Source organism: Aristolochia californica, unplaced genomic scaffold (genome assembly GCF_029961685.1).
Source record: "Aristolochia californica isolate CCGP_79_NKW_82.1479 unplaced genomic scaffold, dmAriCali1.0.hap1 SCAF_13, whole genome shotgun sequence".
Taxonomy (NCBI): Eukaryota; Viridiplantae; Streptophyta; class Magnoliopsida; order Piperales; family Aristolochiaceae; genus Aristolochia; species Aristolochia californica.
The window spans coordinates 5736065-5749723 of record NW_027181804.1 but is presented as its reverse complement, the minus strand read 5'-3'; the positions used below and the strand labels follow the sequence as shown (position 1 = coordinate 5749723).

Here is a 13659-nt window from a genome sequence, read left to right as displayed (position 1 = left end):
TCTCGCTCTCGTCTTTGCCGTTGAAAAGCTCTCAGAAAATATAGCTGCTTCGGCTTTCCTTCTTGCAAAGTTCGAAATTTCAAATTAGCTCAACTCCGGACAAAGATTGTCCACGGTCATTTCCACATCAAACCCGGCGGGGCCCACTCTCTCCCATTTTCCCAAAGGGTCCGAGAAGATGCGAAAAAAACGCACATACGCCTGAAAGAACCTACCAACCCACTACAGTCCTCCCGTTTCTTTCCCACCACCCTCTTCCTTTCTAGATCTCTCAATCCCAGGGTTTCAAAGCTGAGGCTCGCGTTGGGGATTCGAAGATGACGACCATGGAGAGCTTGATCGGTCTCGTTAACAGAATCCAGAGAGCTTGTACTGTGCTAGGGGACTTTGGCGGCGATAATGCGTTGCCGACGCTTTGGGAGGCGCTGCCGTCCGTTGCGGTCGTCGGGGGCCAGGTTTGTTTTAGTGATCTCTTGATCTGGTTGCCTCTATCGGTCTCTTTTTCTTTTGTGTGAATGACGATTTGTGGCATTACTTTGTGTGCAGAGTTCGGGAAAGTCGTCGGTTCTGGAGAGCATCGTTGGGCGAGATTTTTTACCGAGAGGATCTGGTTAGGATTTTGTCGTTGAAGATTTTTTTTTTTCCTTTTTGTTATTTTTTCGGAATTCGAACTTGTTCTTGTGTTTGCTTCTTTTGTTTTTGAATTGTATCCCGCTTCTTATGCGTTCTTTCTTTTTCAAACTCTAGGGATCGTCACAAGGCGTCCTCTGGTTTTGCAGCTGCACAAGACTGAGCAAGGACAGGCGGAGTATGCGGAATTTCTGCACTTGCCGAGGAAGAAATATACGGATTTTGGTAGGTTTTGATTAAGCGTGTGGATTGCTATTTTTAGTTAAAATATTTTTGTGACGGCGGTTCTACGGAGAAATGAATCTATTTTGATGCAATTGCTTGTGATTTATTTTTTATTTTTTTCCAAAGGATACTATAAATGCACAGAAGAGACTCTTTTGCTTTCTTGTGAGAAAAATCTGTTCTGTTAGAGATTCACCATCTGTGATGTAAAATGAGTGTGAAAATTGGGAACCGATTGGTGAGGTATATGTCTGACATGTGTCAATTGCTTCAAGTACCATTTGTACGTAAAAGCCACAATGAATTCATGTATATTCTTTAGGTGATGAATATTTTTTGCTCGCCATTACCTCTTTAATTGGTTGCAGATTGATTTATTATTTCTTTGCTCGAATCTTCTTCTCCTTGCCAGAGATATTTTCTTTTGGGTGGTGATTGTTGGCCTTCTATGCTTTGTGTTCATGCTAGTTTCTGAGAAGGCAAAGAGTGTTGAAACTTCTTATTGTCTTTTATGACTTCATGTACTTCTCTGTAGATCACAATAATAATCATGTCCTTTACAGAAACTCATCTTGATGCTAGCATTGTGTGGCTTACTATTTCCTTGCTGTAGGAATGGTGCGGAAAGAGATTCAAGATGAGACTGATAGAATAACTGGGAGATCGAAACAGATATCTCCAATTCCCATTCATCTCAGCATTTACTCTCCAAATGGTATGTATTTGTTTAGCTACTGATTGTTTCCATTTCCCAGCTTATTTTTTGTATTTACTGCAAAAATTTAATGCTAAATTATGTTGGTCTTAGCTAAAAAAATGTATTGGTTGGCAGGAATAGTTGAGATAAGTTTGGGTTGTTCTGTTTGTTTTTGTTAACCCTTATTTCATTATTTAATTTAATTAGCTTAATATGGATACCAATTCGGTAAATTTCTTTTCTGCCATTGTTGTCATCATTGTTGTTGTTGTTGTCGTTTTCTTCTTTCTTCTTTCTTTTGTCCCATAAATTTGAGCTTTCCCATTCTTTAAATGAGTTTACTTTCAAATATTTTTGGTGCCTGGAGTAATTAAAATAAATTCTTCTCTTTTAATTGAAATTCTCTGTGTTTCACTTTGCAGTTGTCAATTTGACACTGATTGATCTACCAGGTTTAACAAAGGTTGCTGTTGGTAATATTCTCTTCAGACTGTATTGTCTTTGTTTGGTATTGTCTTTCACTTAATTTCTAAAGAATGCTAAACTATTTTGCACAGAGGGACAACCAGAGAGTGTTGTTCAGGATATTGAGAACATGGTCCGCTCGTATGTTGAAAAGGTGAATTGGAAATGTTTCTATGATCTTTGCAAATCTTGGTTTTACTGATTAAATGGATGCTTGTTCTTTTTGTAGCCCAATTGCATCATTCTGGCCATATCTCCGGCCAATCAGGATATAGCTACATCTGATGCTATCAAAATTGCTCGAGAAGTTGATCCACCAGGCAATCTTCCCTGTCCAACAAGTTTCACATTTTTCTTTTGTGTTTGTCACTAGGTAAATTTGATCTGTTTGAACTTGGCTTTTAGGTGAGAGAACATTCGGTGTCTTGACTAAGCTAGACTTGATGGATAAGGGAACAAATGCTCTTGATGTAAGTCACCAACTTTTAAGCTGGTACAAAAAAGACTCCATCTTTTGTAACCAAGTTTTCAGCTGGTATAGAAGTAACGTACTTCATCTCTTGTAGCTGTTGGTGGTTGGATAATTGAACAAACTAGAACAAGTGGCTTCATATATTTGTCATCCTTGTCTTTCTTTTGAGTGAGTAATTTCCTTCACATAATTTTGAAGGTTCTTGAAGGAAGATCATATCGGCTCCAACATCCTTGGGTTGGAATAGTTAACCGCTCCCAAGCAGATATCAATAAGAACATTGATATGATTGTTGCAAGGAGAAGGGAGCGAGAGTACTTCGCATCAAGTCCCGATTACTCACACTTGGCAAGCAAGATGGGCTCAGAGTATCTAGCAAAGCTTCTTTCAAAGGTAAAAACTTATAGTTGAGATCCTGAATCATTTATTAATACTTTGTAAAGTGACCCAAAAAAGAAATCACAGAAAATAAAAGATTGATTTTTGCGGTAACCATCATTTGCAGCATTTGGAGTCTGTCATCAGAGCACGCATTCCAAGTATCACATCCTTGATTAACAAAACGATTGATGAGCTAGAATCCGAGATGGACCATCTTGGTCGGCCCATTGCTCTTGATGCAGGGGTAAGTTTCTCATGGATCATCTCATTTAGTCAATTCAAATTTTTAGAGTGTAACTGGTTGAATATTAACTCTTCTTCATTGTCTCTGTTATATTGTATGTCTATTATTCAGGCCCAGTTGTACACGATCTTGGAGCTCTGCCGTGCATTTGACCGAATATTTAAAGAGCATCTGGATGGAGGGTAATGCAATTATCATTTCCCAGTATTTTTTGCTCACCATTGGACTAATTTGTGCTGTGATATTTTTGCAATTACTTGCTGTGTGTAATATGCTTTGATATGCAATGGGAATTGTCCTGAGTACAGGCGACCTGGTGGTGATCGCATATATGGTGTATTTGACAACCAACTCCCTGCAGCATTGAAGAAGCTTCCTTTTGATCGGCATCTTTCTCTGCAGAATGTGAGGAAAGTGGTTTCAGAAGCAGATGGTTATCAGCCTCATCTTATTGCCCCTGAGCAAGGTTATCGTCGTCTTATTGACGGTGCTCTGAGTTATTTTAAGGGCCCTGCTGAAGCTTCAGTAGATGCTGTAATGAAATCATTGTTCCTGAGCTTGAGGCTTCATTTCTTTAGTGTCATAACTGAGTCTATTTGTTTGTTTTTTTCATTGTTGAGATGATACCCTTAATGCATTTACTAAGTTTTTATGTGTGGAATGTGTCTTGCAGGTGCATTTCGTTTTGAAAGAGCTTGTTAGGAAGTCAATTGGAGAAACACAGGTGAGGGGCTTTTCTAAGGAATATTTTATATTGTCTTCTTCTTTCTGGTCAAGCAAAAAATTTATCCTCTTGTGTCCGGCCGTGCAAAAGTTTAATATCAAGACCACCACATGTGACGGCAGGAACTGAAGCGATTCCCTACACTACAAGCTGAATTAGCTGCTGCATCCTATGAAGCTCTGGAAAGATTCCGTGAAGAAGGTCGTAAAACAGCACTGCGAATGGTTGAAATGGAATCTTCCTATTTAACTGTAGATTTCTTCCGGAAGCTTCCTCAGGAAATGGAAAAGGGTGGAAACCCGGCTGCATCGGCTGCTGCTATTGATCGTTACACTGATGGACACTTCAGGAGGATTGGGTCAAACGTTCAGTCCTATACATCCATGGTTTCCGACACCCTCAAAAACACCATCCCGAAGGCTGTGGTTCACTGTCAGGTTCGAGAAGCCAAGCGTTCTTTACTGAATTACTTCTATACCCAAGTTGGAAAGAAAGAGGTAGTGTCAGCTACAGCTATGCCTTGCTTCATAACATTCTCGCCTGTTTGTTTCTTTTCCCATAATGTTCTATCATTTAACGTGGGCAGGCCAAGCAGCTCTCACTGCTTTTGGACGAGGACCCTGCACTGATGGAACGTAGACTACAATGTGCTAAGCGGCTTGAATTGTACAAGTCGGCAAGGGATGAAATTGAAGCTGTTTCTTGGGCCAGGTAGGACGTGAAACTCCTATGTGATTGTTTTGTATCATAGTTGCCATAGATTACAGAAGATTAGTTTGCCTCGTTGCTTTGTGAACGACGGGTATTCATTCTGAAAGCAGGAAGTGGTTCGATTTTCTTTTTGCCTTTTCTAGTGCATGTCTGTGATCCGAAATTTCCCCCATATGAATAAAACAACACCATTATAGGATCGTAGCAAAACAGAGAAAGACCAAGAAAAAAATATTGATGCCCAGCCATTGCAGCCAAGAATAGAAATCAAGTGATTATATTTTATATTTATTTATTACTTTAATCTTTATTAAAAATTATTATGGTTATTTTTTATGATAAAATGGGGGTGATTATATATCACGAGTCCTTTAGGCTAAATAACTGCAGTCCCTAGATATTCTCTTGTACAAATTGCTTTTCAAAATCTCACTTAGAGACTTTCATGTACAAATTGCTAGATTCCAATACTAGTTAACACTTCCATCTAGATTAACGGCTCTACAAAGCTAGCAATACTCTAGATTTTAGGCTCTAGAAAACTTACGAGGAAAAAAAAAAAATTACACCTTTTGGGACTGATATTCATGCTCGTTTTAAGCAATTCTAAACTTCCAATACAATAGGCATAAAATAGCAATTGAAAGAGCTTCACTAATTCATGGAGTCAATGAATGAATGGTGACAAGTTGAAAAGGAATAGAAGATAGAGGCAAAAAAACTTCTCATTTAAAAAATGAAGGACAATTTTTTTTCATCACTTTATTGGTCTATTTGGAACCCTATAAAAGAAAGGAAAAGAAAAGAGAGAGAAAGAAAGTGATTTTCTGTTGTTTTTGTTTGGCAGCAGATAACAGAGAATCATGGAGAGAAAAGAAAATGAGAGAGAAATATAGTTTCTCTATTACTTATAATATTTTCAATCTTAAAAATGGTGGAATTCCAAGAGAAATGAAAAGAAATAGAAAGGGGTAGAGAAAATTTTAAAATATTATTATTTTGTTATATGTGTATCCAAACAAGAGAAATTATATTGCTCTTTTATTTTCTCTTTCTCTTCGTTTCTCTTTTATTTTCTCTTTCTTTTCTCTTTCTTTTCTCTTTCTCTTTCTTTTCTTTTCTTTTCTCTCTTCTTTTCTCTTCTCTTCTCTTCTCCTCTTTCTTCTCATTTCTTTTCTTTTCTTTTCTTCTAGTTTCTTTTATTTTCTTTTCTTTTCTTTTCTAGGGGTTCCAAACCGACCCTAAAACGCTTTGTATTTGCAATTGATGCACTTTGATACCTAGGGAAATTGATGCACTCTAACCATGTAAGATATCAATCTTCTGGCAGCTAGAGCTTCAATTAGCATCAACTAAATCTCAAAACCACATTAGAAAATCATAATATAAATATTTTTGGAAATTTTTTAAAACCTACTAAAATTTTCAATGAGTTTATAATTGATTTGAAGTACAAAAAGGCTTTTTTTTAGACATTAATCTAACAAGGCTTTATAGTCAATGTTTAAAGAAATTATATCACTTCAAGAAAAATAAGAAAAATTAATCTAGATTTATAAAAAAAAATTGAGAAAAATAAAGCTTTTATATGTTAATGTGTGTAAATGGAACTGGTACGAGAAAGTGCTTGTAGTGGATGAGTGAAATTTTAATTCAACTCCAAAATCTTAACCTTTAGTGTCTTCTTCATCCTAATTTTCCCCGCTTTAGTTAATTCTCCCCCAAACTTGAATGGCTATGATCAATCATATAGAAGAATGTTATGGTCAATTTATAAGGATGACCAATCAACTGGAATAAGTATAATTGATCATCATAGATCATCCTCAAAACATGATCAATTAATTGAGTCTAATCGATCGACCATCATCAAAGATGAATGTGTGTTCAATTTAAGTAATGGCAATAATGTAATTTCTATTCTTAGTGGCAATTGATGTAGTTTTATATATATATATATATATATATATATACTTTATGAACTCAATAAAAGGAATAGAATCTAAGAGAAGGGTGGAGAAGAATTATAGCCTTCTTTCTATGTTAGTGTAGCCTCTCCTCTAAACCTCTTCTTTATCCAATTCTTCCCTAGTTTCATCAATTTCTCCCCCAAATTCCTTCCTTTTCTATTCTATCACTAAAATTACACAAAAGGATCGTATCATTTTTCATGCACTTAGTGATGGGGCTCTTGTCATCTCACAATTGTCTTAAATTTTCTCATTGTCTTGGTGTTTTCTATTTCTTGCCAACAAAACTTTTGTCAATGCGATATGGTCGGTGTTATTTGTCAACAAAATTTCCACTTAAAAAAACTTTTCTCAACGAAAAATTAGTTTTTGTCAGAATTTTTCACCTACAAAAATTGATTTTTTCGTGAGAACTTAGATGATTAATAAGAAAATCTTCCATTCAACGATCTACCTTCAATACTTAAAAAAAATTAAAAAATACTATTGGAATTGACCATTCAATTGGTCATAACTCATTCGAACGATGCATATTAGAAATTGATGCCGAAACACCTAAACATTCAAATGGTGGCTTGAAATATGTCAAATAACCATTCAAACGGAATGTCAAATGGTGCTAAAAAAGATTTTTTGAGTTAAGTTGAACTAATCAACTTAACAATCCAAATGGAATGCCTAATGAATGCCAACAGAGAGATCTAGCAGAGGCAAAACCATTTGACAACAGAGAGATCTAGCAGAGACAAAACCATTTGAACAAATGGTGAATGACTGCAATCCACTATAAAAGCCAGAATGGTTATGAAGAATTAGAAATTACATTTTATCTTCCCATTCAGTATGTAACATTGAGAAATTTCAAGAAATTACCTTACAAGCCCTTTACAAATGAAGAAACAAGGAGAAAGGAGAGAATCTCCTAAGTAAAAGGCCTTCCAAATGAATTAGATTTACCCTTGTCAAAGGCTATTTGGTATGAAGGTAAAACTGAATTTATTGGGATAAATGATGAAGGAGAATAGTGATTGTGCTTCTTATGCATGGAAGTAGAAATGCCTAAAATGCCTTTGATACCAAAAAGTTGACCCGGGTATAAAAAATTTTGTGAGCTTCTATATATGATTTTCACCATTGATGGAAGGGAAGATGGCACTCTTACTTTCAGCAATTATGTGCTACTGTATGAATTATAGAGAAGAGAAAAGTGTATTAAGGAATATACTTGTCGAATTACGAAAGATAAATACCTAATTCATGTATGACTTTTAACACACTTCTTGAAGGGTCAAGGTGTTAATTTTATGAGTTCATATGAAATAAATTACATGGATATATAACAATTTCTATGGTTTTGAAAGTATATAGGGGAGAAGAAAAGGAGAAAGATAGAAGCTGAAAAGGGGAAAAAATACATAAAATCGTACCATTTGTTCTCTCAAAGGAAAAGACAGACAAGCTCAAGATTTTTTTAAGAGCTTTGGACTGTAGTAACATTTTTGTATGAGCACATGGATGAAAAGTTGAAAGGCATCAAAGAAATATTGGAAGTAATAAGGATAAAAGTGGAATGCATGGACGAGGCTTTGACTAAAATGTTTAGTCAAGGAAGCAGTGATTGAGACGAGGAATCTAAGAATGAAGAAGAAGAGTCAAAATGACTCCTCAAGAAATAGTGGCAATTTAAGCTCAAATATGTCGAAAGCAACGAAAGTGTTGAATTTACAAAGAGGGGGAAGAAGTTGCACTAGTTGAGAACAAGTGAAGAATCATGTGTTTTGATCATGACTATGCTTTGTGTCCGTGAAGAATGAAGAAGCTAGATGGAACTAAAATTTTGAAATAACTAAGAAAAAAACAAAAAAACTAAAAAATTGGCAAAGTTTATGCAAGTCATGGGATGAGATTGGGAGAAGAGAACCAAAAGTTAAATGAAAAATATTAGTTTCAAGATCCTCATTGAGTATGTTAGTCTTATCAATCTGAAACTTTGAACAACATCAACACCCTCATGCCTTTTTTTATATATATTTTGTAGTTATAACCAGTTAAGTTGCTGGTTTCCAACTCGGTGGCTGATCCACCAACCAGTTACAAGGGAAAAACGATCTCATCTGAAATTTAGATTACAGAGGAGATCCCAACTTTTTTCTTTTTACCACGGCGTCTGAAGTCGAGCATTCAAACACGTATGAAGAGAAGATGCAAGTCGTCCTTCTCCCTCGTCAAAATTGCATCGAGTGTTATCTCCCAAGAATCAAATCAGTACGTAATTTCATGTCTTTTCTGATCTCCCATGAACACTGTCCAGAACAAAACGTCTTGTAACGAAGAAAATCTGCTCTCTCCCACGAATACTTTTCTCAGTTTCTTTTCACATTTCAAAGAAGTCTAATGAGATTCTTGCTCAAGAACTCATTCTGGAGGACAAAATAGAAACTCATAGCTTACAATAAACAGCTTTTTTAAGCTCCATAACATTAAATTTCACTGTGAAATACATTTCTGACTCCATTAAAAACCCATAGGTACATAATGAACAAGATTAATAAATTAATAAACCATCTAATTCTTCCTACCACACCAAGACAATCACCCAAACACATAACCAATGACACTAATCTAATCAAATGGAGGGCATCTTTGAGAGCTTATTCATCTAAGAATCCACTTGGACTCCTGAATCATATACACTTCCTGGTTGCCAGTCACTAGGGATGCCATTAGTGGGCACAACCCATGTTTCCTCTCCATCTTCACCATCACTAAACAACATCCTGATCGCCAACGGCCCCTTGGGCGGCGACACCGTCGTCCACACTGCACCGTGGCTCCGTTCCAACAGCTTGCACACTTGATTCTCAGTCTAAACACATCAAATTGGAAGGTAAGCAATGCTAATACGATTAATATAATGTTAATAACCTTTTCAAAAGCGTTTTAAAGAAAAAAATTTACCTCACAGAGCTGAACAGCAATCACATCTCTCTTCCCCTGTTGGTACCATAGGGTGAAAGCCAGGTAGTTGGGGTAGTCGCTGGCTTCATCTATCTTGAACTGGATGTTCTTGTTTGGGTAGCTGCAAGAGACACTGAAAAAGAACCAGGCCATGCTTTAGTCATTCTTTCTTCTTCACTTCATGACTATCACGGTAAGCATGATTAAACGGAAAGGCCTTTAAACAAGTAACGGGAAAAGCAATCTCTCCACCTTTCTTGAACAGCAATAAATTTGCATGAACATACATGCATGCATTCGCAAAGCTTAGTCATTATGTAAAGAAACATTTTTTTATTTTTTTTATCGAGTGATGCGTTTCAGGTTTTAAGAAAGATCGGTACATTGTGAGAATGCCTACCGTCTATATTCGATATCAACCACGCCAAGAGCAAGAAGGGAGGCAGCGGAGTCATTGGTCTGAGCCATCCGGCCGAAGGCCCGGCGGCTGAGGATGAAGTCCGTCCGGTCACTAGCTCCGTTGTCAGTGATTACCACCGTCACTCCCTTGTCGGAGCAGTAGTTAGGGTTGACGCATCTCACCTGGTTAATTAATCGCACCCATGCAGATGTTAAATTAATTAAGCTACTACCGATAAGAACGTTACGTGTTCTCTTCTTCAACTGTGATGAATTGGTTTACCTGGAAACAAGATCCGCAACCCACGCCGCCCCTGTACAGTTCGGAGGCCGCGGAGACGTCGCCCCCGTTGATGGTCGCTCCAAATGTGCCAAACCCGCATGCTCCGGCTGCAAAATTAATCGAACAAGTTGGTTCTGTTCTCTGAGGAGAAAAAGTTTAAAAACTTCAAAGAGAAGTGAAAGGTGATAACGGGGAGTAAGATGGTGGGTGCTCACTGTCTGTGCCAGCCTCGTCGGAGTTGGGGTAGTACGCCGCGCGTGATTGTACAAAGCAGTCCTTGCAAGTTGCTGCTCTCGCCGGAGCTTGAGTTAAAAGGACGGAGAAGAAGATGCAGGCAAGGTGTTTGAATGAAGGCGCCATTGAGGAGAGAACGAGGGAAACAGAGATCAGCAATGAAAAGAAAGAACGTAGTAGTGAATGATGAATGAAGCAGGGAGATGGAGAGTATTTATAGCAGAATGAACGCCCAATTCGCCAACCTCGTTTCCAAGTCGGTAGAACTTGGTCCTTGACATTCCGTTCCAGATTTGAACGACTGGTTCAGCATCTGGAATGGTTTGACAGCTACCATCTTGGACTTTTCTTGGATTTGCTTAGCCGATTAATGCTTTGTTTCTTCGTTTTTGATCGTAAACTAATGGAAACGCTCGTAGTCTCACTTTAGCATTATCTAAATGTTTTACTTTTTGCTGTTGCCATTATAATACTCATTGTTTCTCTTCCGTTGAAACAAGTGGTGATATTAAGTGTGAAAGATGGAGGTTTAAGCACCTCCCTACAGTGGAAACTTTGGCAGCCAAGGACTCGCGTAACCAAGTCAGAAAGCAGATATTAAAAACTTTACGACCCAGATGAAGAAATCACTTGAGCTGGGAAACTCCTCGGATGTTTCTTGAGGAAGCCTCAGTTTGGTGAGCCCGCACCATTCAGCTCAGGTTAGGCACATCCACAATCTCTCCTTCAGAGCTTTGAATTATGTTGTGGAGAATGTGAGGAAGACACCCTTTCAGGTTCTTCTCCCTGGATTCCAGAGACCCCTTGAATATTATCTGTTTGCTAATTTTTGTTTGCGGAAGAGCAAGAGGCTTCTTGCCTCTTGCCTCTGTGACTATCATGTCTCCATTTTTTTTCTGGTTCACTGCACGAATGAGGGGTAGGGCGGCCTTGGGTCACTGCCTCATGAAATGGACTTCCACGAAGTTTAAAGTCAGGAAAGCTGTGACATGTATGTGACATTACCGAAGTGTACCTCCACTTTGGCTAAGATTCCTCAGCTCACCTTGTGGGGTACCCTTTCCCAAACTTCTCAATTTAAGGGCCCAGTTTCCCTTCTCACGATAGATGATGATCCCTACAGCTATTGGGGACCTCAATATCCACTTTGTCTATTGTTCTTTATCACGATCTTAGGTGAGGGTCCCAGATAGGTATTGATAATGTCAAGTGGGGTGAACATTTATTTTTAGTCTCATTAAGAATAAGCTTGGTTGGTTATAGAGAAATCATGTGAAGAAATGAAAATAAGGGTTATCGTATAACATATATATATATATATATAGAGGGTTAATCCAAGACGAAAAGTCATTTGGTACAAAACATGTGAAACGTTATCTCAACCATTTGATCATGATCATATATATAGGGGCAGTCTGGTGAAAAACTATTTCATGTGAAAGTTAAGAAACTTGAAACTCGACCGTTAGATTAGCACTTATGCTTGATAAATGGTCGGGTTTTAATTTGGCATGAGCCCTTCCTCCCATTCGTCGAGCCCTTCCTCGTTCTTTGTTGAGCCCCCATTCACAGTTGTTGTTCCTCCCATTTGTCAAGCCCTTCCTCATTCACCAAGCCCGTGTAACGACACACTTAGGTGAGAATCCCTTCCTCACTGTTCCTTGAGCTCCCATTCACCATTGTCCATCGTTGTTGTCCATGTTCATTGCCTATCGTGGTTGTCCATTATTGTTGGTCAATATTTGTTGCCTTCCCATTGCAAGGTTTGGGGAATTCTTTTAATTAATGTGTTTGTGCTAAAAAAAATGATGATGGAAAAATTCATTCGTTTTTTTAAGTCATTACTTTGGGAATTTCTAGGTTTTGGGCTTGTGCAAATTGCCTACAAGGTATCAAAAAATTCCCTGAAGGTGTTGGAAGGGTTTTTGGGGCATCAATTAGATCCGACTATTAGAAAATGAATTGAGGAATTAGGCTATCCAAAGTTTTTCTTATGATTTTCCTTGGTATCATCAAACAAAGGTTTGGATACTTGTTTATTTCCTGATGAAGACCATGTCTCCCTTCCCTTGAAAGTGTTTGGATGCACATGTTTTGTTCATGTCACATCCCCCCAAAAGAGTATTTGATCTTAAGTCACTTAAGTCTATCTTCTTGGGTTACTCTCGTACCCAAAAAGGTTATGCCTACTATAATCCTTCTCTTTGAAAGGTAATATCTAGGGAGACTATTTTTTTAAGGACACATCTTTTTATTCTTCCAAAGATGTTCTTCTAGGTCTTTCATCGATTCAAACAACTCCAAGACTTGTAGTGCGACTGATACCACACTTATAGAGTTTACGGATGCCTCTAAGGTAAGTCCATCTTCACATATCATATTTGGTCGACATTTTGATATTAGGCCCATAGCTCTACGAAATGAGCCTATGACTTGTACTAGGCCCTCCACTTCTCATCCTATATCAAATTTTGTTTCTCAGTTGTTTTCTTCTTGTTGTCAATTTCTTGCATTCATCTCCTCTTCATATGTTCCACAGTCATAAAAGAAGGCTCTGAGACATTCAAGATGGAAGGCAACTATGAAAGAGGAAATGGATGTTTTATATGAGAATCAGACATGGACATTGTTTCCGGTTCCTTCAGAGAAGAAACTCGTGGGTTGTAACACAGTCCCGATAGTTCTGTGACTCATATTAAAGCTCATTTCGTCACCAAAGGCTACACTCAGTGCTATGGGGTTGATTATGAGAAAAAGTTCTCCTCGGAGGCCAAGTTAAATTCGGTACGAATCCTATTATCACTTGCTGCAAATTCTTCTTGGCCAATATATCAACTCAATGCGAAAATGCATTTTTAAATGATGATATTAAGGAGGAGATCTATATGCATTAACCACCTGGTTTTGTGGTTGAAAGGGAGTTGGTATGCATATTGAAAAAATTATTATATAGCTTGAAACAATCTCCTCAAATGTGGTTTGACAAATTTAGCCAAACAATGTTATGATTTGGGTTTCATAAATGTTCCATTGATCATTCTATATTTGTCAAGAAGACTTGAAGGGAAGCGTATTACTTGTAGTTTATGCAAATGATATTGTCATAGTTAAAAGTGATGCAAAAGGAATACAAATAGTTTTTCCTATTAGATCAGCCCAATATAAATAAATAAATATATATATATATATATATATATATATATATATATATATATATATATTTATACGTTTGATCCAATATGAAAAGTCATTTGGTGCAAAACATG

The 13659-nt window shown here is 37.5% G+C and overlaps 2 protein-coding genes across 2 annotated transcripts; one reads left to right on the top strand and one right to left on the bottom strand.

Moving 5' to 3' along the window:
* Positions 1–128: 128 nt before the first annotated feature.
* LOC137947971 (phragmoplastin DRP1E-like) lies at positions 129–4680 on the top strand. Its single transcript, XM_068793849.1, has 15 exons — positions 129–455; positions 547–610; positions 748–855; positions 1469–1570; positions 1975–2025; positions 2110–2171; positions 2247–2337; positions 2423–2487; positions 2688–2882; positions 2995–3114; positions 3226–3296; positions 3423–3648; positions 3788–3838; positions 3961–4335; positions 4425–4680. Exons 1-15 carry the CDS (start codon positions 318–320, stop codon positions 4551–4553), a joined length of 1848 nt encoding a protein of 615 aa, XP_068649950.1. The 5' UTR covers positions 129–317; the 3' UTR covers positions 4554–4680.
* A 4475-nt stretch (positions 4681–9155) lies between these two features.
* LOC137947586 (expansin-like B1) lies at positions 9156–10557 on the bottom strand. The gene is made up of 5 exons (XM_068793395.1): positions 10375–10557; positions 10160–10266; positions 9878–10059; positions 9478–9610; positions 9156–9385 (listed from the first exon to the last, which is right to left on the bottom strand). Exons 1-5 carry the CDS (start codon positions 10517–10519, stop codon positions 9179–9181), a joined length of 774 nt encoding a protein of 257 aa, XP_068649496.1. The 5' UTR covers positions 10520–10557; the 3' UTR covers positions 9156–9178.
* Between the last annotated feature and the right edge of the window lie 3102 nt (positions 10558–13659).